Source organism: Pteropus medius, unplaced genomic scaffold, assembly GCF_902729225.1.
Source record: "Pteropus medius unplaced genomic scaffold, Ma_sr-lr_union100, whole genome shotgun sequence".
Taxonomy (NCBI): domain Eukaryota; kingdom Metazoa; phylum Chordata; class Mammalia; order Chiroptera; family Pteropodidae; genus Pteropus; species Pteropus medius.
Window position 1 is genome coordinate 2,085,295 of NW_024356336.1, and position 23,854 is coordinate 2,109,148.

At 48.9% G+C, this 23,854-nt stretch overlaps 1 protein-coding gene across 2 annotated transcripts in view; it reads left to right on the forward strand.

The window, feature by feature from the left end:
• Positions 1 to 23,854, forward strand: part of KIAA1671 (KIAA1671 ortholog) — a 175,321-nt gene that overhangs the window by 65,411 nt on the left and 86,056 nt on the right. The window contains exon 1 of one of the 2 annotated variants that reach the window (XM_039861931.1): positions 17,092 to 17,664. The exons of the other annotated variant lie outside the window; for it this stretch is intronic. Coding sequence (XP_039717865.1) covers positions 17,614 to 17,664 — 51 coding nt within the window. The 5' untranslated portion in view covers positions 17,092 to 17,613. Of the gene's footprint in view, positions 1 to 17,091; positions 17,665 to 23,854 lie in introns of those variants that run through there. 2 annotated transcript variants of the gene reach the window in all.

The following is a 23,854-nucleotide window of genomic DNA, read 5'->3' on the forward strand; positions in this document are numbered from 1 at the left end:
ATCCTCAATTGATGCCTTGGCTGCAGTAGGCACTTTTCCTTCTCTCTTTCCGTGCCCTTCCTTTTTCTCTGTCCTCTCCTCTTCTCCCTTCCCTTCCTCCTCACTACCCCCCCTTTCTCTCTCCTCTCCCTTTTTTCTCACCTGGTCTGACTCTGTCATTATAAATGGGGAAACTGAGGCCCAGAGAGAGGCCCTGACTTAGCCTGGTGGTGACCCCGCAGGTAGGGCCTGAGGTCCTGAGCCCTTGGCCCTGCTGGCCGCCCCTGCTCCTCTGCGTTTTGTACTTCGTGAAGTGTTTGAGGGGGTTCACGCGACTGTTTTGATTAATGACACGGTGCTGTTGATTTTCAATTTACGTTCAAGTTTATCCCCAGTTTTTGAGCCTGAGTCTCAGGCCTTGTCATACTCCCCCATGTTAGGGAGTACGAATCTCATTTTGCAGATGAGGAAACTGAGGCTCAGAAAGGTTAAGCCATTTGTCCAAGGCCACAGAGTTGGCAAGTAGGGAGCTGGAATGGAAACGGAGCCTGTTTTATTTCTAGCCTTGGACGTGGGCCCTTTCTGCCTTGGGGCTGTGCTTTTGGCCTGTCACCAACGCTTGCCGCCCCCTCTCTTCCCTTGAGCTTACAGTGGTTGGTATGCATTAGCCCATGAGGAAACAAGACACCCTGGGCTGTATGGCTGAGAAAGCGATATTTGTCCAGCCCAGGGTTGGCCACCCTCTGAAGGGCACCTGAGACCTGCCAGGGCTGATTTGCATAGCCCCACCCACCACTGGCTGAATCCCAGGCTGGCCAGACCTGAGCGTGAGTGAGGTCCTGTGGTTTGTCCTGGTCACTTCACAGAGGTGAACCAGTGAGTTATCAATCAGGGCCTCTCTTTCGATCCTCTGTAAAACGGAGACTCATAGTAATAGTAATGCCTAATAAAGTGCTTTCTTTGTATTGGAGATACTGGTTTCACTCCTGTTTTACAGAGGGGAAAAGTGAGGCTCAGGCCCATTAACTTCCTCTCCNCCAAAGTCTGAGTCTGGAGTCCATTCTCCTATCGGTTCAACTTCCCACTACTCTGCTTCCTAGGTGGGAGGGTGGAGCTGAAATGAGGCGATGCTTATAAAGTACTTAGTGCCTGCTGAAGAGTAACTGCCTGATAAATGTTACCCGCTATTATTATATTGTTAATTATTATTTGCCGTCAGTGTCTTTTTCTACGTTCTTTGGAAGAGCTACTAATGGGACAGGAAGTTGTCCCCAGTCTTAGGAGTTTTGTGCAGCTGAGGAAACTGAGGCCTGGTGAAGGGGTTGTCCAGCGTCCTACAGTAGCTGGAGGCAGAGTTGGGACTGGAATTTCGCCTTTCTGATTCCTTGGACAGTGCTCGCTGTTCTCCCCCTCCCCCGTTCCTTTCAGGGGTGCCCTTAGGTACTTGGGTTCATGTGGCAGATCTGAGCCCCACGCTGTGCGTTCCCCCTGCCCCCATCTACAGGTGGATGCACCATCCTTTCCCCATAAAGTGAGCCTTTGGTCTGCACTCATGCGGGGATCATAAAACACGGTGATTCAGTTGTGGACCATGAACTGGAGTGACATTTCACCCTCGAAGCTCCTCCCATGACTATGAAGGCACAGCGTTACCAGCTGTGGAGGTTCTTTACAATAGGGCAGGTGGGCGGGCCTCTGGTAACTTCCAGAACATTCTCCCAAATCCCCAAACCCGGCAGTTGGCATGTGCTGGCTCATTTAGTGATGAGTTCATTCCCCGTGGGCCTACTGTGCACCAGGCCCTGAGCAAGGGGACCCTGGAGACTTTCTCATTCAGCCCCCCCAAGGTCCACAGTCCAGGGACCCCAAGGATGACCCAAGATAATCTAGTTGGTTGAAAGAGGAGAAGAGGGGGGGACATTCAAGAAGGAAGAATAGCATATGAAAAGGGGCGGAGGTGGAGTGAAGAAAGATGCATGTTTGGGGACACTTTGACTGAGCTAGAGTGTTTGGGGGGTTTTAGTCTGCCTTTTGACAGATATTTATCCTCATATCCTAGGTGCTGTGCCAGCCAGTTATTAACAAGACATAGAAAATAAGAAGTTAGATAAATAATTTCAGTGGGTTCTAATGGCTGCTGTTCACTGAGCACTTACTATGTGCCAGGTATCGTGTCATGTACTTTATCTGCATTGCTTCATTTAATTTGTTCAAGGTTCAAAGCCTCCCCAGAGGAGCGGGGGGGCATGCCTCCATTTGGGAGAGGTCTCACAGAGGAAGAACACGTGGTAGGTCTTGAAGGATGAACACGTGTTTGCCAGACGGGTATGGTCTTGGGGAGAAGTTGTTTGCACGGGTGGAGGAAACAGCCTGGGCAAAGGTTGAGGGGTGTGAAACTGTACTCTGTACAATGAATATATTCCAGAGTCCAGCTGATGGCCTGGAGCTCTCCTAAATTCTGCTCCGATGCATCTTTCCTGGATACCCTCAGTGCGTACTTTAACGCTGGGTTTAGACTTTTTTCCCCACATCTCTTGCTGATCGATCTGGGGTCCTTGTTTTTGAGGAGTGACGCCCCCTCCTGGCAGCATGCCGCCGTCTTTGTACCAGGATCTGGCAGGAAAATTATTGGAGGTTTGAAAGCATTTGGAGCTGATGACTTTCTTATAATGATTGGAGAATTAGGGGGAAATAGTTGGATTCTAATGCCAAGGCTAGTAATTCTTGTGAATGCAACCAGCCTAAGATAAGAGGGAACACGTGAGGTCTCCCCTAATGGACCTGGTTAGAGATTTTCTTTGAATTCTGCTTGGTTGACCAGGTGTTCAAATGAAGAGGCAAAGATCAAAATGAAAGACCATGTATGAACTGCTAGAAAGAACTCATCAAAGATAGTGCTTAAAAGACAAGTAAGTTGTAGATAAAGATTTTGTGGTTTTTTCTTTGTCTGGGATGTGGACACTTCTTCCCATCTTGTGTCGTTTGGCATTCCCACACATGATCTCGGGTCTGTGTTCCTGTCATGTTGAACTGAACGTGTACCGGGAATGTGGCTCACTGGCTTAATCGAAAGGGCTAATTTGGCTCATGCAGTCAGATGTTCAGAGGTGGGTGACTGCTGGCTTAGCTCAGCATTTGCCAAAAGTCTCTTGGACTTGCCCTCATGTTTCATGCCTCATGGTCCCAAAGTGGCTGCCTCTGTCAGGCTCTAGTTCTACTTCCAGGCAGGAAGAAGTGGGAAGCCAGAAGGGCTGTGGTAGCTGAGTCTTCCCTTTTAATCAAGAAAGCAAAAGCTTTCCGCGGAGCAGCCACCAGGAGACTTGCACTGACGTATCAGGGGACAGACTTGGGTCACATGGCCACTCCTAGTAGCAAGAGAGTCTGGAGAAGTCAGTGTTTAAGCCTTCTAGCCTCTGTTGTGGAAGTCGGCCAGATTGGAAATGGCCCTTGATCATTCCATAAGCAGCGTTTGTTTATCACAATCTGAAAGAAAATGGGGATTGTCAGGTCCTTGACGAGGAAGGCTTGGCCTTCAAACCAGGATATGAGACGAGAACATCTTCCTAGTGTCTATATGCTGTCACACGAGATGTGTGCTGGGCACTGGGCTTCTGGGATGGGAAGATACAATCCTCGCCCACCAAGGCCCCTCATCTTCCAGGGAGCAGGGCTCGGAGAAGGGAGGGAAGGCTGAGGTACAAGCGACAGGTCCAGTAGAAGCTGGCTCAGAGGCCAGAGTGACCCTCTCTTCCTGGGCAAGTCAGGATGATGCGCCGGCTTTAGGGGTATAAATGTGGAGCTGAATGGTGAGACACGGGACAGTGAGCAGAGCTCTTAGAAGGTCCAGGAATCCTCTGACACCTGGCTAATTCCATTTGTTAATTGCTTCTTGTCTTTCACTGCTGGGTTGGAAGGGCTGGAGAAGACCAAGTAACTTCTATTTCAGCTGATTAAAGCTCCTTTTGTGGGTGAAAACCAGCCAGACCAAAATATTTTTGTTTCCTAGGTTTTCAAATGCAAATGACCAGTTGCGCTAAAGACTTTGTATTGAGGGAATTTTGTATTCATGCATTTATTTACCCAGCTGTCTCTCCACCCACCCACCCATCCATCCATCCATCCATCCATCCATCCATCCATCCATCATCATCCCATCCATCTCCATCCATCTGTCCATTTACCCATCCTCTACCCAGTTATTAATACATACAAAGCTCTAAGGATGTAAAGATGAATAAGTTACTTTCTATCCTCAAATTGCTCACATTCATAAACTATAAACAAGTAATTTTATAGTCTGGGGTGATAAAAGTAGTCTTTTCTTCATTTATTCACCCTTTCATTTATTCAGCAGATATTTATTGAGCACCTACTGTGTGTCATGTGCTGTTTTTGGCCCTTCGGGATCAGCAGTATGTCTGGTTCCCACCCTCCTGGAGCTCATGCTCTAGTGTGGAGAGACAGACATTAAACAAGTAGCCAGACTCAAAAGCAGGAGACTTTCAGATGGTACCAAGTGCGATGAAGAAAACAAAATAGGGTGTTGGGAATCGAATGACTAAGGAAGAGGGCGATTGGGGGCTATTTCATATTAGGAATCTGGGAGGGCTTCTCTGAGGAGGTGTCATTTGAGCTGCGACCTGAAGGAAGAGGACCCAGCCATGTAGAAGAACTAGAAGGAGAGCATCAGGCAGTGGAAACAACAAGTGCAAAGGTCCTGGGGCTTATTGTAGTCTACTAATAATAGTAATAATGACGATGATGTTACTGGGGCTAGGGAGCAGAGAGTGAGGAATGAGGGAGTTGGCAGGGGTCCGATCACACCAGGCCTTGCCGGTCCCTGTAAAGAGGCTGCTTCGAGGTAAGTGCAGGCTGCTTTGGTGAGTGCAGAGGAGGGAGGTATCATAGCATCTGGAGGAATCCAGAACGGTGTCAGAGCCAGACTCAGTGGAAGAAGGAATTTGCCAAGAGGGAGGGAATCAGGTGAGGGAAATGGCATGTGCATGGGAGAACGTGGAGTTTTCCAGGAACTGCGAGGGGGGTTACCTGGGGGTTACCTGGGGCCTGGGGAGTGGTGGGGATGAAGCAGGAAAAAGTTGACAAGGCCCAGGATGAGAAGGACCCTGAGGGTCAGAATAAGGGTCTTGGAGTTGGCCTGCCAGGCGCCAGGGAAAGTTCTGACCAGGGCACTATCAGAGGTGCACCTTGGAGCGCTCTCTAGTGGGCATTGCAGGGGGGCTGGAGAGGATAGGCCGGAAGCAAACCAGTTAAAAGGCTGTTGCAGAATTGAATGAATGATGTGAGTTAAACCACGTAACTAGTCCATATTTGCCCTAGAATTAGCAGTATATATTTAAAACTGATGCAAATGCACTTTCAAATAATACCATATTGCTTAATGGGTAATACAAGTGCATTTAACAGAGTATTTTCATTTTCTTCCTTACTTCCCTTAGAACATTACTGTCATTCATTTATTCATAAGCTATAATCACCAAACACATCATTGTTGTTATTTTAAATAAACTTATTAGATCAATTTAGAAAAAAAAAGGCTGTTGCAGCAATCTGGGCAAGATCATTTAAGGAAAATTATTGTAGTTAAATATACATAACATCAAATATATCATTTTAACCGTTTTTAAGCATACTATTCAGTTCACTCTTTAGTTCCATAACTTTTTCATCATCCAGAACAGAAACTCTGCACCATTAAGCACTAGCTCCCCATTCCCCCCTCCCACAAGCCCCTGGTAACCTCTTTCCTACTTTCTGTCTTTATAAATTTGCCTATTCTAGATACTTTATATAAATGAAATCATACAATATTTGTCTTTTGGTGTCTGGCTTACTTCATGTAACATAATGTCTTCGAGGCTCATTCATGTTGTAGCAAGTGTCAGTACTTCATTCCTTTTTAAGGCTGAATAATATTCCATTTTATGTGTACAGCATATTCTGTTTATTCATTCATCTGTTGATGGACACTTGGGTGGTTTCCACCTTTTGATTTTTGTGAATAATGCTGCTAGGAACATTGGTGTATGAGCATCTGTTTGAATCTCTGTTGTCAGTTATTTTGAGTATATATAAGGGGGTGGAATTGTTCAAAAAACATATAATATTTCTATCCTTAACTTTTCGAGGGACCACCAAACCGTTTTTCACAGTGGCTTCACTATTTTATATTCTCACTAGCAATGCGCAAGTGTCCCAGTTTCTCCACACCTTGGCCAATACTTATGTTCTGTTTTTTTGTTTTTTGTTATTATTATTTTTTCATTATGTTTTTCATTACTTATTATTATTTTTTCTTTACATAATGGCCATCCTAATGAGTATGAATTGTATCTCATTGTGATTTCGATTTGCATTTCCCTAATGACTATGATGTTGAGCATCTTTTCATGTGCTTACTGGCTAGTTGTATATCTTCTTTGCCCATTTGTGAATCAGGTTGTTTGTTTTTCTGTAGAGTTATAGGAGTATGACATTTATATTCCTTATCAGATACATGATTTAAAAATATTTCCTCTTATTCTGTTGGTTGTCTTTTCACTCTCTTGATAGGGTTCTTTGATGGACAAAGAGTTTTAATTTCAGCGAAAACCAATTTATCTGCTTTCTCTTTTGTTGCCTGGGAAATAATTTTTTTTTAATTGAAATGTAATATGCATACAGAAAAGAACACATATCTTAAGCCAGATGGCCTGGGTTTGAATTCCAACTCTGCTACTTACCAGCTATGTGACCTCGGGTAAGTTAATATCGTCAAGCCTCTGTTTCTCCATCTGTAAAACAGAAATACTGGTGGAGCTTACTTGTTAGAAATGCAGTGAGATTAGATGAATTAATGTACGTAAGACACTATGAATCATAGGTGTCACTTTATAAGTGTGTGTTGTTATTTATATTGAGTTTCTGCATGACAGACACTGTGCTAAGCACCATACAAATATTATTCCATTATTCTGTTTAATCCTCACAAACCCCAGGAGATGGATACTCATTGTCCCCATGTTGTAGATGAGGAAACTGAGGCCTTGGCCTTTATGGGGCTTTCCAGTGCCATTTCCTAGCACTTTACCCCTAAGTAACCTCCCTATATCCTAAGGTACTAGGAAGATACCCATTTTAGAGACTTTGAACTTGACGCTGAGAGGGGAGATGACTGGCCCAAGGACACACAGTGAAGAAACAGTAACAACCGGATTGAAACCTAGCCGGTGGACTCATCTGTTGTAGCTGGTGAGGGGTAGAGGTGTCTTCAGGGTAAGGTCCCCACGTGAAAAAAGGATGACATCCTGCTGGGCTGGAATCTGTTTCATTTGTGCTACTGGAGCTCCTGGGGCTCTCTGGGCTCCCAAGGACCCAGGCTACAGAGGTCCCCAAGCTGGGTGCCAACAGGCCCCAGGAGGCTGATGAATGATGGGGACGCCTGCTGGTCTTACAAAGCCTCCCCTTCTGGGGAAGAGCAGGCAACCTGGTGTGCGCGCGCCCCCTCGTGGAGCTTTGTGGGATTGCAGGTACTGGTGTACCCTAGCACATGAGAGATCCTGGAGTTTAGTAATCTTGTCCTTGGGTTAACTCATTCAATCCCACAATGCCTTGCCGCCATTTTGCAGGTGAGGAAACAGAGGCCCAGAGGCGTGACAATGACCTAGTCTTTTTGTTTCGCCTCCTTGAGAAAGTGTGTTGAAATGCCATTGTGTGTGAATGATGCTAGGAATGGGATAATCTTAATTTGACTCTCATTTTTTTTTTGTGCAAAGTAAATCATTAACAAACAGATACACTTTCATCTGCTAAGTCACAATTACTTGCTTCACCTGTCACAACTGATTGAGACGCACCAGAAGGCCACCACACCCTGGCAAAGTTGCTGCAGTCTGCAATTGTTTGCACCTGCCAAAGTGCCCACAGTGCATTTTTATGCATATGTACACACAGACACACACACACACACACACACACACTCAGGAACCAGGAACGAGCCCCACTAGATCCAGATTAATCTCTTTCAGCTGCCAGTTTGTGGCTTTGGACACCTACCTGAGCCTCACTTTCGACACCTGTGAAGTGGGTGAGAAAAGCCCACCCCATGCCTCTCACAGGCTGTTCAGAGTAGATGAGAAAGACACTGGGAAGCTGTAAACTGCCGAGCAGGAGTTAGTAGGCAAGGTCCTAGGTAGACTTTATAATCCATTCCAGAAACATTTGTTGATACCTACTATGCACTAGAGAGAAGTCAGATTCACATCCCTTCCTGGGATAAAATTCCATTTGCACTCAGGATCCAATCTAGTGTCTACACAATGGCCTACGAGACTGTGTGTAGCCTGGCCCCTGACTACCCATGGGACCTCCTGTCCTAGCACATGTCCTTTGCTCACTCCACTAAAGTCACACTGGCCTTCAGAATGTTCCCTTAACACACTGGGCACGTGTCTACCCCGGGGCCTTGGCACATGCCGTTTGCTCTCCTCCACATACCTTCTCTACTCCTCTCTTCTCAGAGCATCTCTGAGCTCAAATAATACCCTTCAGCGGGACCTTCACAGGCACCCTGTCTATAGAAGGACCCCGGCCCCCACTGTTTTCTCCCAGCACACCCATTGTCATATACAGGGTTCTCCCATCACCCGGCGTCTGCCTCCGCCATCGGAGTAGAGGCTCTAAGAGGCAGGGACCCCGAGCACAGTACCTGACATGTAGTGAGCATGGAATGAATGAATGAAGTTGCAGCCCCCCACATTTTTTAACATTTTATTTTTTAGAGCAGCTTTAGAATCACAGCCAAATTGAGAGGAAAGTATAGAGAGTCCCCATATGCCCCCTTCCCCCACACACGAACAGCCTCGCCTATCATCAACATACCCCGCCAGAGTGGTGCATTTCATATAATTGGTGAACCCACACTGACACATCGTCACCCCAAGTCCATAGTTTACATTTGGGTTCACTCTTGGTGTACATTCTGTGGGTTTAGACAAATGTATAACAACATTTATCCATCATTATATTATCATACAGAATAGTCTCATTGCCCTAAAAAGCCGGTTCTCTGCCTATTCATCCTTCCCCTCCAAGCCCTGGCAACCACTGATCTTTTTCCTGTCACATAGTCTTTTCTAGAATGTCATATAGATTTGGAACCATCCAGTATGTAACTTTTTTAGATTGGCTTCTTTCACTTAGCAATGTGCAGTTAAGTTTCTTCCATGTTTTTTTCATGGCTTGATAGCTCATTTCTTTTTAGCTCTGTATAATATTCCATTCCATTGTCTGGATGTACCATGTTTTTTTTTTTAATCCGTCCACCTGCTGAAGGACATCTTGGTTTCTTCCAGGTTTTGGCAGTTATGAATAATGCTGCTAGAAACACCTGTGTGCAGTTTCTTGCGTGGGCCTAAGTACTCAACTCCTTTGGGGATCTTAGTGCTTTCAAGGTGACTGCTGGATCGTATGGTTAGAGTATGTTCAGTTTTGTACCCTATCATATTTTAAGTGTACAATTCAGTGGTTTTTAGCATACTCACAAAATTGTATACCCATCAACTAATCAATTTTAGAAAATTTTCATTAATCCCCCAAAAAGCCCAGTGCCTCTTAGCAGTCAGTTCCCAACCCCCTTCTCGCTAATGCTGTCATTTATCAACCCCCTCAGATGTGCCAGGCGCTGCACTTGGTTCATTGTCATGGTGACCCTATGAGGTGGGGACTATTCCTGTTCCCATTTTCCAGATGACAAAGCTGAGGCCCAGGGTGGTGGAGCCTCCTGCCGACATCACTCAGCTAGGAAGTGGTGGACCTGGGATCTGAACCCACGTGGAGCCTGTGCTTGGAGGATCTAACACATGAATTTGAAGTTTCCCAAACTCTAATCATTCTCGTATCACCTTGAGAACTTTGCATGTTTATGAACCACCTAGGCTTATATTTAGTTCATGTTATTCTTGAACCGGACTCACTTTTTTAATATAACAGCTTTATTGAGATATAATTCACATACGGTACAATTCACTCATTTAAAGGATACGATGCAGTGGTTTGTAGTATATTCATAGAGTTGTATAACCATCACCACAATTACCTTTAGAAGATTGTCCTCATCCCCCAAAGAAAGCCATTTCCATTATCTGCCACCCCTAATCCTACCTCCTTCCAGCCTCTATTCCAGTAGAATGGAGGCGACCTCTATTGTACTTTCTGTCTCTCTAAATTTGTCTATTCTAGGTGCCTCATATAAATGGAATTGTACAATATTTGTCCTTTTGTGTCTGGCTTCTTTCATTTCCTATAGTGTTTTCAGAGTTCCTGTAGTGCATGTCAGTCCTTCCTTCCTTTTTATGGCCGAAAAATAGTCCCTTGTGAATGTACCACATTTTGGATATCCATTTGTCAGTTGATAGACATTTGTTTTTTCATCCACTTTTTGTCTCTCTTGAACACTCCTATCGTTTTTATAGTCCCATTGTACTGGTTTAATTTTCTTCACAATTCTAACCTCTATTTGTACTTATTATTAATTTGTTTTCTGATTTCGTCTCTCTGCCCCAAATAAGAATTGCAGGGTGGCAGGCTTCTTGACTCCCTCATGTGTGTAAATACAGAGTTGATGTTCAATGAATGTTTGTTGAATGAGTGAGTGAGTGAGTGGGTGGGTGGGTGAGTTAACAGCTCAGCAGGGCAGACAGACATGTGTACGACTAACTAACTTGATGAAGGAGCAAGTGACTTGGTTGTGGGGGAGCCAGAAGGCTCCAGTTACAACTGGATCTGGGTCTTGATGGGTGAGTAGAAGTTGGCCAGGTAGAGAGAGAGGCAGGAAGAGCCTCTCGGGCAGAAGGCTCAGCCTGAGCAAGGCCGGGAGGCTTGATAGCTTGTGTTGCAACAGTGATTTGTTGTCCTCGACACATAGTTCCTGGGAGGGGAACCCCCCCCACCCCATGCCCCCCCACCCCATGCTCCTCATCACTGAGCAGAAAGGAGGGTTTAGAGGAAAATGGAGAATTTAGTCAGGGAGGCCAGAGTTCCACACACCAAGTTCCACTGCATCTGCCTCAGAAATCTGACTTGGTGATTCCTAAATACCTGGCCTCAGACAGAGGCACCAGGTCACCCCAGGGCTTCTGAATCCAAGTTTGTGGCACTTTCTCTCAAGATTCTGTGCCAGGAGCTCCACGCAGAAGCCAAGCCAGGCAGGGATGAGGATTTTGTGACAAAAGAGGGAGAAGGGGCGGGGGGTGGGGTGGGCCACTGTGGCATTTCAGCCTGTCCCTGCCCAGAGTTGCTGGACTATTCATGTTTCAAGCAAAACTGATGATCTTAATGTGAAATCTCTCACCGTTTTTATATGTTGGAGCAAAAAACAATTTTTTAAAAAAAAACTTAGCCATATCCATCTGCCTTCAACTAACGCATGGGGTATTGGCAGTCTTGCTTCACACACGCTACCTCTGTGAATCCTTGCCACAACTTATGGGCAAACTGAGGCCTAGGGAAGTGAAGTGACTCGGCCTAGGCTCATACAGTGGGCGGGTGACATCTCATTCCAGAGCTGTTGGACTCGGATGCCTCCACGTTCTGAAATGACCTGATGTCCTCCAGGGGGTGTTCTAGCTGCAGTTTCACATGCCCCCTCTCCCATTCCGTTCCTCCTTCCAGATTAAAGAAGGCACAAGGTTCCTTGTGCAGTGTTCCAAAATGACCACCAGGGGGCAGGATGGAGGTGCTCTAGTTTCAACGTTTCATTTTATTAGTTTTTAATGTCTTCTGCATTCGTCCTAAACTTGAAAAAGCCACAGTTTTCATGACCATTTTGATTTTATTTTAATGCATGCCACTGATTTGGGCACACGTGTCACTCAGAGCCATTACTCATTAGGTCTCTTGTCAGTTTCCAGTGTTCAAGCCTGACATCAGAGCAGCTGGGCTGACTTGGGGACATTCTGCAGCCTGCACAGCCTTGGCCACGTCCCCCTGTCTGTCTTCCCTGATGTCTCCTCTTTCTGCCCCTCCTTCTCTTCCTCTTTCTTCTTCCTTCCCCTCTTTCTCCAAAAGCTTATAGTTTATAATTTACATACTATAAAATTCACTCATTTTAAATACAAAATTTAATATTTCTTTTGTAAATTGATGGAGTTGCACAACCACCACCCCTGTCTAATTCCAGAACCCTTTCATCACCCCAGAAAGAAACCCCATACCCATTAGCAATCCTTCCCCACTCCTCCTGCCCCCAGCCCCTAGCCACCTCCGATCTGCCCTCTGTCATTTTGCCATTCCTGGGCATTTCCTGTCACTGGAATCACATAACCTGTGGTCTTTGTGGCTGGCTCTTTCCCTGAGCACAGTGTTCTCGATGCAGCCACGTGTAGCATGCCTCAGTGCTTCGGTTGGTCCTCTGTGTTGAGCTGCTTCCATCTTGTCCTTGGGTCACTACCCTGTCCCACCTACTCTCTGCATAGTCAAGAAAAGTGACTGGGGCCCGAAGGGCAGCTGCTGGGTCAGGCTGAGCAAGAGAGAATGAAGAATGTTCAGCTTCCCCCCTTCCCCAGCTCTGTGTTTTAAGTGATTTCAAACATCCTGCAGCTGACAACACCTGGTGGGTTGTCTCTGCCCTTGTGGGAGGAGCCCAGATAAGCCCTGGTTCTGATGGACTGACCCCAGCTCGGGCCCCTCCTAGTTGCCCTGCCATCCAGGGTGGCGAACTGATAAATGACACGAGGCACTCATGGCCGAGATGTTCTGAGTGCTTACCAAGCTCTGGGCTCTGAGCACTTAACACGTATGACCTCATTTCCCCTCCCGGTGACCTTGTGGGGCAGTCGCTGTCATCGCTCCTAACTTCCTGGAGGGAACTGGGGCACAGAGAGGTTAAACAACTGGCCCAATATCACACAGCTAGCTAGTGCTGGGATGAGGAGTCAAAGCCAGGCAGTCTGCCTTTGGTGTCCATACTCTCCACTAGTGCCCTAGGCTGCCTCTGCGAGACATGCTACCCTCTCCCGAGGTCTCGGTTTCCCCCTTGGACAGCCTTCTGCTCTGTCTGTGCTCTGAATCTTCAGGGAGTTGTCAACTGCTGGAAGACAGGGGCATGCGAAAGGCTTCTGTGGGCCCCTTTTGGTGGTTGACACTAGCTGCGCCATGCACACAGTAGGTCTGTCCTTGGTGTGTTATTGATGTACAGATTCAAATGTTGCTGAGAACTCTCTGTCCCTCAGGAAATAGTTACAGAGCACCTACTGAGCGCTGGTCTGCGTGCCAGGCCCTGGGACCTCTGAGGTGACCCAGGCTCTGCCCATAGGGAGCTCACAGCCCTGTCGGGAAGACAGGCTCTCATCACACCAAGCACCTTAATATACCCGAAGAGGGACTCAGTGACTCATGCTTGTTCAGAGGGCTTCCTGGGAACGTCCTTTTTGCATTGGGCCTGAAAGGTAGTTGAATTTCCACAGATGGAAAGGGCGTTCCTGGCAGAGGGCTCTGCCTGACCCAAGGCTGGGAGGCTGAGGGTCCATGTATGGCAGAGGAATGGATGTGGCTGTGACAGTACATGGAGGCCATATGGCAAAGGGCACTGAGGGCTGAGCCAAGAAGCACGGTGCACCTTGATGGATGACAGGCACGTGGGGTCGAGCAGGCTCCTCCAGCATTCTTGGGTGGGGGCCATGTGGGCGCCATCTCTGTCCAGCTCTTGGCTCAGGGCTTGGACACCGTGGTCTACAGGTAGTGTGTGACAAATGAGTGGGCTGCCTGGATTCCTAGAAAGTCATAAATTCAAATGCCTGCGAGGGTCAGCACATGGTCTGGGCCAGGGCCGTGGGGAGCGGGAAGAATGTGGCGGATCCAGTCCCCAGACGTCACCGTGCAGTTTTCTGTCCCTGTCCCCACACAGGAATGCGGGCCTTTGTGCCAGGCCACCCTGCATTTCTAGAGAAGCCAGAAATCTGCGTTGCCACACATAGTTCCGATGCTCAAATGTTGGCACCTGACTAAAAAAACAAAATAGTGTGCCTACTTTCCTTCTCCATTTCAAGATAACCCTCCCAAACCCCCAAAACAGCACCCAAACAAAATCACGCCTGGGGGGCTGCTAGTTTTCAATCTGTTTTCTGTCCTGAATGCCGATGTCAATTTTAACAACCTCCCATCTTTTTTTTTTTTATAGGCAGGAGTTTCTGCTCAACACTAAGCACTCCGCGTATATTTATTTACACGATTGCCTGGACAGTCTTTTTTGGAATGAATGAATGATATTAATAAGAATCGCTGGAGGACTTGCTGTGGCCAGAGTTAGGATTAGGGCTGGGGGAGCTTAAGTGACGGGGTGTGGGCCCTTGGGAAGGGAGATTGAATGAGGAATGATAAAGAGGCAGAATGTTCCCCTAGAAAGGGTGCTCGGGGACCCTGTGGCTGGGGACCCTTTTAGCCTGGCTGAAGGCTGCCGCAGGAGGTGGGAGGGTTTGACCTTGAGCTGGAGATCTCAACATGACTGGGAGTGAACCAGGTGAAGAGGAAGGGGGAGCATATTATTTTTCAGGGCTGCCGTAATGAATTGTCACACATGTAAAACAACACGTATTTATGCTCTCACAGTTCTGGAGGCCAGAAGTCTGAAATCCAGGTGTCAGCAGGGCCATGGCCCTTCCAAAGATTCTAGGGGAGGATCCATCCCGCCTCTTCCAGCTTCTGGAGGCTCCAGGTGTTCTTTGACCTGCGGCCCCGTTTCTGCGTCCCTGCCACAGCCCTCACGAGGCAGTCTTTATGTCTGAGTTTTCCCTTCTGTCTCTTGTAAGGACACTTACGGGATTTAGGGCCTACCTGAGTAATCCAGGATGATCTCATTTCAAGATCCTTAACTTAGTCACATCTGCAAAAACCTTTTTCCAAGTAAGGTCACAGGTTTACAGGTTCTGGGTAGATATACCTTTCTGGAGGCCACCATTCCAGGACCAGCATGCGCGCAGGTCCTGGGGGCACCAGGCTTGAGGGCTAGGGAGCCAGGGAAGGCTTCCAGCGGTGGGGACGGGGGGGAGGGGGTGCGGACGTGCCTTTGTCACATTTGTGCATGCAGGTGGTTCTCCTGGCCAGGCGGAGAAGGGTCCCACAGGGCCGGGTGGGGCTGGCCAGCCAGCCAGAGTGAGATAACCCAGACTAGGGGTTACTTCCAGCCTGGGGTGAGGGGTGCAGAGGGGTGCAGTGGGGTGGGGTAGTGGGGGCGTGCCCGGTGGCACTGACCCCTCTCAGGATGGGAGGAGTGGGAACCTGGAGAGTGCTCTGTCACGGAGCCTGCCCGCCCCATGCCTCACACTCAGTTGCTCTGTCCCAAATCTTGCCAGGCTGTCTCTCTATAGCCTCACTACACCCCCACTCTTCCCGCTGTCCTAACTCACTCTCCCAACTTTAAACTCTGTTCTCTTTGTCCCCGACGGCTTCTCGGGCCATCTGTTTCCTCGCTTCCTCTGACTTTCTTCGGGTTCATCCCTTTTCCTGCCTGTGTCTCTCTCCGTCTTGGCTCTTCTTCATCAGACAAGCTTCACCCTCAGTGACCACGCTCTCATCCCCTCCCGTCCCTCTGTCTCCGTCGTCCGCTCTGCCCCTGCCAGCCCATTTCTCTGTCCTGCCCCTTAGCAGAGCACCGGGTCCTCAGCAGCCTCCTGGCTCACGGTGGCCGTAGACAGATATTCGGTGTGTCAGCCGGCAAGGGCCACCTCTGCCACTGTTTTGTTAGTTTCTCAGGGCCCACCTCCTGGACTTGACTGTCATTTAGTCAGCGTACACCCCTCACACGTACCCCAGCTGCACAGCCAGCCAGCGAGGATCAGCCTTTCAGCTGTGCCGTCAGCCGGCGAGTGGGGCTCAGTCCTTCGGTTGTGCTTTCGAGACCCGGCCCTCTGGCCGTGCCATCCTCCGGGACTACCCTCTGATTGCGCCGTCAGCCAGTCTGTTAGCAAGTAGGGCCTGGTCCTCTGATTGTACCACCAGCCAGTCAGCGAGCAGGGGCCCTGGCTGGACCTTCGGCTGGACCTTCAGCTGTGCCCTCACCTGGCTGTCAGTCAGGCAGTGAGCGGCTGGGCCCCTCGTCTGCGGATGTGGGTGCTGAGACTCGAGGAAGCCACAGGCCTGTGTTTGAAGAGCTTTGAAGTTCCCCCGTGGTTTCTTCAGCTGCTGAGCTCAGCTCTCCCCCCGTGGTGTTCCTGCCGGTTTCACGTCAGTTGCTCCGTCGGTGCTGGGTTTAGGGCTGAGGTGTGTGGCCCTGATGGGCCAGGGGCCTGCGGGGTGAGAGCTGGCACCTCTGCTAAGGGCCTGCAGCCCTGTCTTTTCACTCCCCTTGGCAGCGAGGGCCCGGCCCTGCCTCGGTGTCCCGGCCTCTGGTTCCGACCCGGGCTGATGGGGAGGTGGCCTTGACAAGGGGCTCCAGGGCTGCTCTGCCGCTTAGTAGCTGCTCACCCTCTGCCTCTCTGAGCTGCAGCTTCCTCATCGGTTAACGCCTCCCGACGGAGGCACTGTGGGGGCTAAACTAGGTGGATTAGTCCGCCTCCTCTGAGCCACGAAACCTTGAACCTCAGGGGTACTCTATCCCATTGTACAGAAGGGGTAACCGAGGCTCAGAGGGCTGAAGCGGCTTGCCAAGATCACGCTCTTTTGAAGGACGTATCCAAGAAAGGTCGCCTTGGGTCGGCCTCAGGTGGGCTATAACTTGTGCTCTTAGTCTCTGAGAATGGGTGCTCCCCCCACCCCCACGTCGTGCAGCTGGCAGACGGTGACCCTGGCAGCTGGTCTCCCCCTTCCTCAGCACCCCCTCCATCCCCAAAGGAGTGAACAGAACCCAGGACTCGTGTTTGGGAGGCCTGCAGCCCAGCCTTGGCTCAGTTTCCGACTCGCTGTGTGGCCTTGACCAAGTCCCTAGCCCTCTCTGGGTCTCGGTTTCCTCCTTCTGTAAAGTGGGGACAACCGAGGCTGCCCAGAAGCCTAGCCGAGTTAGAAAGAACTTGACTGAAGCCAGGAGGGATCTTGTGAACCAGCGAGATCCCCAGTTGATTTATTTCCTCTCCATGTAAGGGGTCGGGGGCCTTCTCTTCCGTGTGTGGTTTGGGGGAGGGGGGAGGAACCACAAACACTTGTACGCATACGTTCACTCATGACACACTTGCACAGACTTACACACTAGCACACACATTCACACACAAGCATAAAAAATACTGACACACAATCACACTGTCATACACAGAAAGGCGCACATTCACACACACCCCTTCGCTCTTCCTGCTACACAGCTGAAACCACCCCCATGCCCAGAGCACCCCCCTCCCCACCAGGAGGGCTGAGGGTCCAGACAACTCCACCAGCTTTGGGAGGAGCTGCCCCTGGACCCGCCCTGTTGGACAGCCCATCAGAGATGCTCCAGGCGGGGCTCACGAGACCTGATCTGTGGCTTCCCCGCCCCAGAGGCAGCCTGACCATTTAACGCAGCATCCAGCTGGTCCCCTGGCTGCCAGCCGGCCTCTGAATGATTCATGCTGCCTTGAACTTGACTCCAGTGTGACAAGCCCAGTGGGAAGAGCCGCCCCCTCCAGAAGAAAACTGGAGGTTCATACAATGCTCGCAGCATAACCCCGGGCACCAGAGATGGAGTATTATTACTGCCCCCGCTTATTGAAGTTCTTACGGTACCTCTGGGTGAGTGTGGCCAGCCAGACTGGTGTCTCCTTTTTCTTCCCTGCCTGCCTCATGCCAAGTTTGCTTTCTGGCTCTGCCTGGCTGGCAGCATCTCTGATTTCTTTAAGACATGGTGGTTGTTTCAAGGAGGAGGGGATGTTGGGGAAAGGGATGGGGACTTGTAGAGGAGCACGGAGTCCTGACTCTAGTGGCGATCGGTGGTTCAGGACCAGTCACAAGTGGCCTCAGAAGAACAGGAAAACAAGGGCAGTGTCAGCGAGTTGTCCAGAAAGCGACATTTCTTTGACTTAAAGGGCTATTCTTCATTCTGAAATGATATCCCTCTCGCCTTTCTGTGCCTGTGAAAATGCTGTCCTTTTTGAGGTGGAAAAAATAGATTTTGTTTCTCTTTGAATGAACTTACCAAGCAAAAGTAAAAAAGTTGAAAGAAACCCTTGCTTTGTGTTCTTCCCTTTATGTAACACAGGAAAAAAAAAACAAAAAAAACCCTGAAACTTTTCTTGGCGAGATGCCAAAGTCGGGGAACCCATGCAGAAGTGCTTTTTGGGGTATAAAGCGCTTTTCAAATCTTGTTTAGACTGAGACTGACCTGCTGTGTATACTTTGGGCAAGTTGCTTGAACCGGTGGCAAGCAACCGGTTGCTCTGAAACCGTGCAGGTCGGGGAGCAGTGCACGGTAGGTGATGGTGGGTTATGTGACATTTATCGGGGCTCTTTGAACAGAGGGGCGAAGCAGGAGATCGTCACGGGTGGGTCTCAGAATTTTCCAGAACATTCGCCACTGGGTTGAGAACGCTCCAAAGGGAAAGATTTAGGAAATATTATTTTTCCCCCTGCTGAGTGTTTGCAAATACTTCAGATGCCTTCTCGCCCAGGGAATTTTCCGGAGCGCCTAAAAATACAAGTTTAGGAAACATTGTCCTTTAGCCACCTCTTCCCTGGCGTGGGCCCTCCCTCCCAAACCCCCTGGGGAGCCGCTGAAAACAGAAGCCCTCTTGATCCTTATTCTGTGGTTATTGGCATTGCAACATTGCCACATTGTACCTGTAAGATGACATGGATGGACTTATCTTAGTTTGGATGTTTATTACAAAAAACAGTGTGTGGACATGATAGAAAACTGGGAAAATCCTGAAGAGTATAAAGAAGAACTTAACATCTCCCGTAATCGTCTATGGCCTTGAATCTGCTGTCTGCTGTCCTGATGACCTTGATGTGCCCAGCTGTGTGGCAGGCTCTGGGCTTAGTGCTAGGGAGGCCGTTATTGTGATTTATAATGGGAAATATATATTTGGTCTTTGTTGCCTCTCAGGCACAGATGTCTTTGTGCCTGAAACCCTGGGAGCCACTGAAGTTCTTGAAATTTCCTGAGTAATAAGAGCAATAAAGAAGTCTTAATATTCATGACAAACCCCTTTCAACCGCACCTGAGTTAAAGCACCCAAGGATGAGAGCTGGTTGCCAGGGAAACCAGTCACTAGATTAGAAGGTAGCAACTTTCAGTTCTACACCCCCTCACCTCCAGGGAGGGGAGAAGGGTTGGAGGTTGCCTCAGTCACCAATGGCCGGTGATTCGATCAATTCTGCCTATGTAATAAAGGCCCCTTGAAAATCCAGAAGGATGGGGTTTGGGGAGCTTCCGGGTTGGTGAACACCTGGAGATTTGGGGAAAGGTGTATTCAGAGAGAATGGAAGCTCCTTACCCCTTCTTGCATACCTTGTCCTATGTGTCTCTTCCATCTGGCTGTTCCTGAGTCACATCCTTTTATTAGAAATCAGTGATCTAGTAAGTAAAATGTTTCTCTGAGTTCTGTGAACTGCTCTAGCAAATTCATCGAACCCAAGGAAGGGGTCATGGGAACCAATGGTTTATAGCCAGTTGGTCAGAAGCACAGGTGACAGCCTAGACTTGCCACTGGTGTTTGAAATGTATGTGTGTGCATGTGTGTGGGGCGGGCAGTCTTGCAGAACTGAGCCCATAGCCTATGGAATCTTACACCGGTTCCAGGTAGATGGTGTCAGAATTGAGTTAACTTATAGGATACCCTGCTAATGTCAGAGAATTACTTGGTGGTGTTGGAAAAAACACACACCCACACACACACATCGAAACTGGTGTCAGAATAAGAGATGCAGAGATGAATGAAATTCAGTCTGCCATCTCCAGGAGCTTGGAGCTCGGTGTGGGCACTGGGCACGTCAACAGACAGCTACCATCATACATTCATTCAACATACACTTAACAGCAGCAGTTCAGAGCTGGGGTCAGGCACTCAGAATGCAAGGGTGAGCAAGATAGACATGATCCCCGATCTGTGGAACTTATTGTTTGGTGTTGACATGGACCCTGCACAAGGAATTGGAACAAAGACCGCGCGTGTGTTAGGATGGGGTCGTGCACAGAGCTGTGGGGATATGGTCTCATTAAGGGTGGGGGTGTCCAGGAGAACCTCCTGAGAAAGCCGAGCACAGGAGGATATGTGGGAGCAGGCAGGTGATGCTGTGGTGGGGGGAGGGGCAGGGTGTGCCAGGCAGACATATGCACAAGGCTAGGGTAGGAGTGAGAAAGAGCAAGACCAGTCGGCATGCTTGTGGTGCGTCCTAGGCACCGGCATAGACTCAGCCTGGCTGGTGGGAGATGGGAGGGGGAGGTTGCTCTCAGCCTCACAGGGTCAGCTTTGGGGGTGGTCAGAGATGCAGCTCCTCACCTGGCTTTGCCTCAACTCTCTACGTGACCCCAAGGGCACATCTTTGCTTCTTTGGGCCTCAGTTTCCCCATCTGAACCATGAAGAGGTGGAGTGAGGTGGCTTAGAAGGTCTTTCCCAGGTGTGAAGAGGAAAAAGATCTCCACTTGGTCACCTGCCTCTTGTGGGTGACCAGGTCCTGGAGTATGGAGGAGCATGCGGGCTTGCCACCAGTTTTGCAACTGACCTGCAGTTTCTCTGCCCCTCTGCGTCACTGAAGATAGCCCAGCACATGTGCGGTAGGGTTAGCCCCAGGTCTGGAATGTTAACCTGGGAACTCTTGCTCGTTGAGCTCCCGAGGAAGCTGGGGAATGTGGAAGATCCACAGGCTTTGGATCGTAATGACATTGGGTGGCCTCGGGCAGGCCACTTCACCTCCCTGGGCCTCAGCTTCCTCATCTGCAACGTGGGGACACGCTACCTTCCTCCTTTGTGGGTTGAGACCATTCCTGTGAAACCCGGAAGCTACTCCCCAACAAATGTTAGCTTGTCCTCTTTCCCAGGGAGCCACCATCAGATTGAGAGTGACCAGCTAACCACGGACTCTTGCACAGGTCCAGGTGGGGGTTGGGGGTTGGGCGGCCCTTCTCATCCCAGCTGCAGCTTCGAATGGTGAGGGACATGCATTCACTTGTCATTCCTTCAGCCCTGGTCCCTCCTCAATGCTCTCAGATTTCTGCTCCATGTTATCTCTTCCCTGACCCCTTTGTCTAAAACAGTGCCCCCTCCATTCTTTGTCTCATTGCTCTGATTGTTTAAATAAAACTTTATTTCTGAATACTTTAGATTTATAGGAAAGTTGCAAAGACAGTAGAGGGAGTTCCTTTACACCCTCCACTCAGCTTCCCCTCACGTCGGCAACTTATCATTAACCAGTGTATTAACATTGGTGCAACACTGTTAAGTAAACCGTAGACTTTATTCCACTCGTTCTCACTTGGGGGCAACCCTCAAGGGACATTGGGCAACATCTGGTGACATTCTTTGATTGTCACAACTAGGGTGGGGGGATGCTACTGGTATCTGATGGGTGGAGGCTGGAGATGCCACTAAAAATCCTACAGTGCACACAGCCACCCCCATCCCAAACAAAGGAATGATTTGGCTCAAAATGTCAGTAGCAGCGAGGTTGAGAAATACTGCTTGATTCAGATTTTACCAGATTTTCCTGTCCTGGGACCTATCCGGGAGCCCAGGTGTATTTTGCCTCTCTAAGTTCCATCCATAGCAGGGCCTCACTACCTGCTTGAGAGTGAATGAATGCTGCTGGATACATACATCTCTTTGTGTGCGCCCACTGATAACACGAGCACGTGCCCACGTTACTTAAAAACACTTTGTAAACATGTTTAATGGCCGCTTAATAGTCCCACTCGTCATCACCCTTGATTTAGTAGCCATTCTCGGGCTTGTTCCCAAGCGTTGACTATATGCATAACTTAGTGATGATCCTCCTCAGCCTGAAATTTTTATTCACTTTTCATGTCACTTCTCAAGTCCCCTTTTTAGAAGTGGACCAAGTGTAGGCTGCAGCAGGTTTCTGCAAAATTGTTATTTTTTTGGTGAGATGTTGGTGGCCCGAATCTACCGTGTAGCTGCAATTCTGTTCTGGGGGGCGGAGAAACTGCCCGCCCACACTGTCAGGCCTGTCACAGGCCCGGCATCAGCCAGGAAGTGGGGAGGAAGATTAAGTTTCTTTTTCAAATCATTAGTAATTGTAGCTGATGGCCACCAGTGCCATGGCTGATGTGAGTTACTTAATCTCCTTTGTTGCTGAGATAACCTAGCCAGACAGTCCAAAGGCCGGTGGCCTTGTCTGGACACTGGCATTGAGCTGGTTGCTTGTGGTTGCCAATTACAACTATAGTTGCAGTAATAATAATAATGATGGCCGCCATCGCTGCTACCATTCTTGCTGACTGAGCACTTACAAAATCCTGGGCCTGGGCGAAGGGCCTCTCATGGGTGTCTCATCACATCCTCCTGAGAACCCTGTGGGTAGATCTCATGATTAACCCCATTTTGCAGTAAGGAAACCTGAAGCCCAGAGAGGTTAAGCAGGTCATCTAAGGTCCTCCAGTCAGGCAATGTCAGAGCCTGTATTTGAACACGGGTCTCTCTCTGTGTCATTTTAACTACTTCATTGAGTCTGATCTTCTGGTTCCTTAAATGAGGAAACTGAGGCCCACGGGGTGGAAGCGACTTGCCAGCCTACAGGAAGGCTTTTTGTTCGCGTCAAGCTTCGCAAGGTGGAAGGTTATAGAAGGATGTCGCCCTGAGCCAAGCCGGGCTCTGGCTTAGAATCCCAGCTCCGTCAGAAGCAGGTCACATCACCTCTCTGAGCCTCAGCTTCCAGTCTGTAGGACTGTGCCGAGGGTTAGCATAGATAAGGGGCACTGGTGTCCTTGACACAGAGCTGGACTTAGAGTGGTCACTCAATATCTAGATAGTCTTTTTGGGGTGAGGAGAGCTCTGATATAATGACAGAGATACCCCTACCCCCCGCAGACTTTCCTAGGTTCCAGGGAGCCTGGGACCTAGGAAAGTAAACCGTAGACTTTACCCCATGTCATCCGCAGCTAAGGAGGTTGCCAGAGTGTCACTTCTGACGCCTTCTTCAAGGAAGAGGCTATTGCAGTGGAGACCGAGACAGGCATGGTCCCCCGTGGTATTTATTGGTGGTGGGTCCTTTGCCTACTTTCTTTCAGACATCTCCTTGCCAGGGTCTGTGGGTCAATGGCTCGGTTTTCAGGGAATGATGGGAAAACCACTTTGTTTTCTAGTGCGGTTGGTAAGCTTCATCTCTCCATGTTCAATTCCATGACCGGATTTATTATTATTATTTTTTTTTATGGAAAAATGTCCAAATGTCTAAATATGGTTAGATTGGCTATTCTCTCCGTCAGACTTTCTTGCTACTTGTTTATTTGGCTTTAGCCCTCATTCAGCCTGTCACTTCCAGAAATAATAACACTAATCACGAGGTCGCAGCATGCTTGGTTCTCTTTTTCTCCAGGCATTTCTACACGTGGCATTGTGATGAAGCCTCACAACATCCCCAAGAGGTGGATGTGATTATTTTATAGGTGAGAAAACTGAAACTCGAAGAGGTTACGTACCCACCTGATATTAAACAGCTAAGGGGCAGCGCTGGGTTTTGAACTTGGGAAGTCTAGTGCCAAAGCTAACGTGTTTGGTTATGGCACACAGCTTCCCCTAGGCGGGAGGGTTGTCTTGTTCACTGCCGAGTCCCCAGCCCCTACCACAGTGCCCGGCACATAGTAGGTGTTCAGCAGGTGCAGGCCGATGGCCCGCCGGATGGACTTGGTGTGCCGAAGGTGTAGGGGTTAAGTGACTGTGAGCTTTAGTGTGCGGCCATTGCCATTATCGCTATTTTTATGACTAGCTCCTGAATCTCAGATCTTGGTGCCTTTCGTTTGTGCTG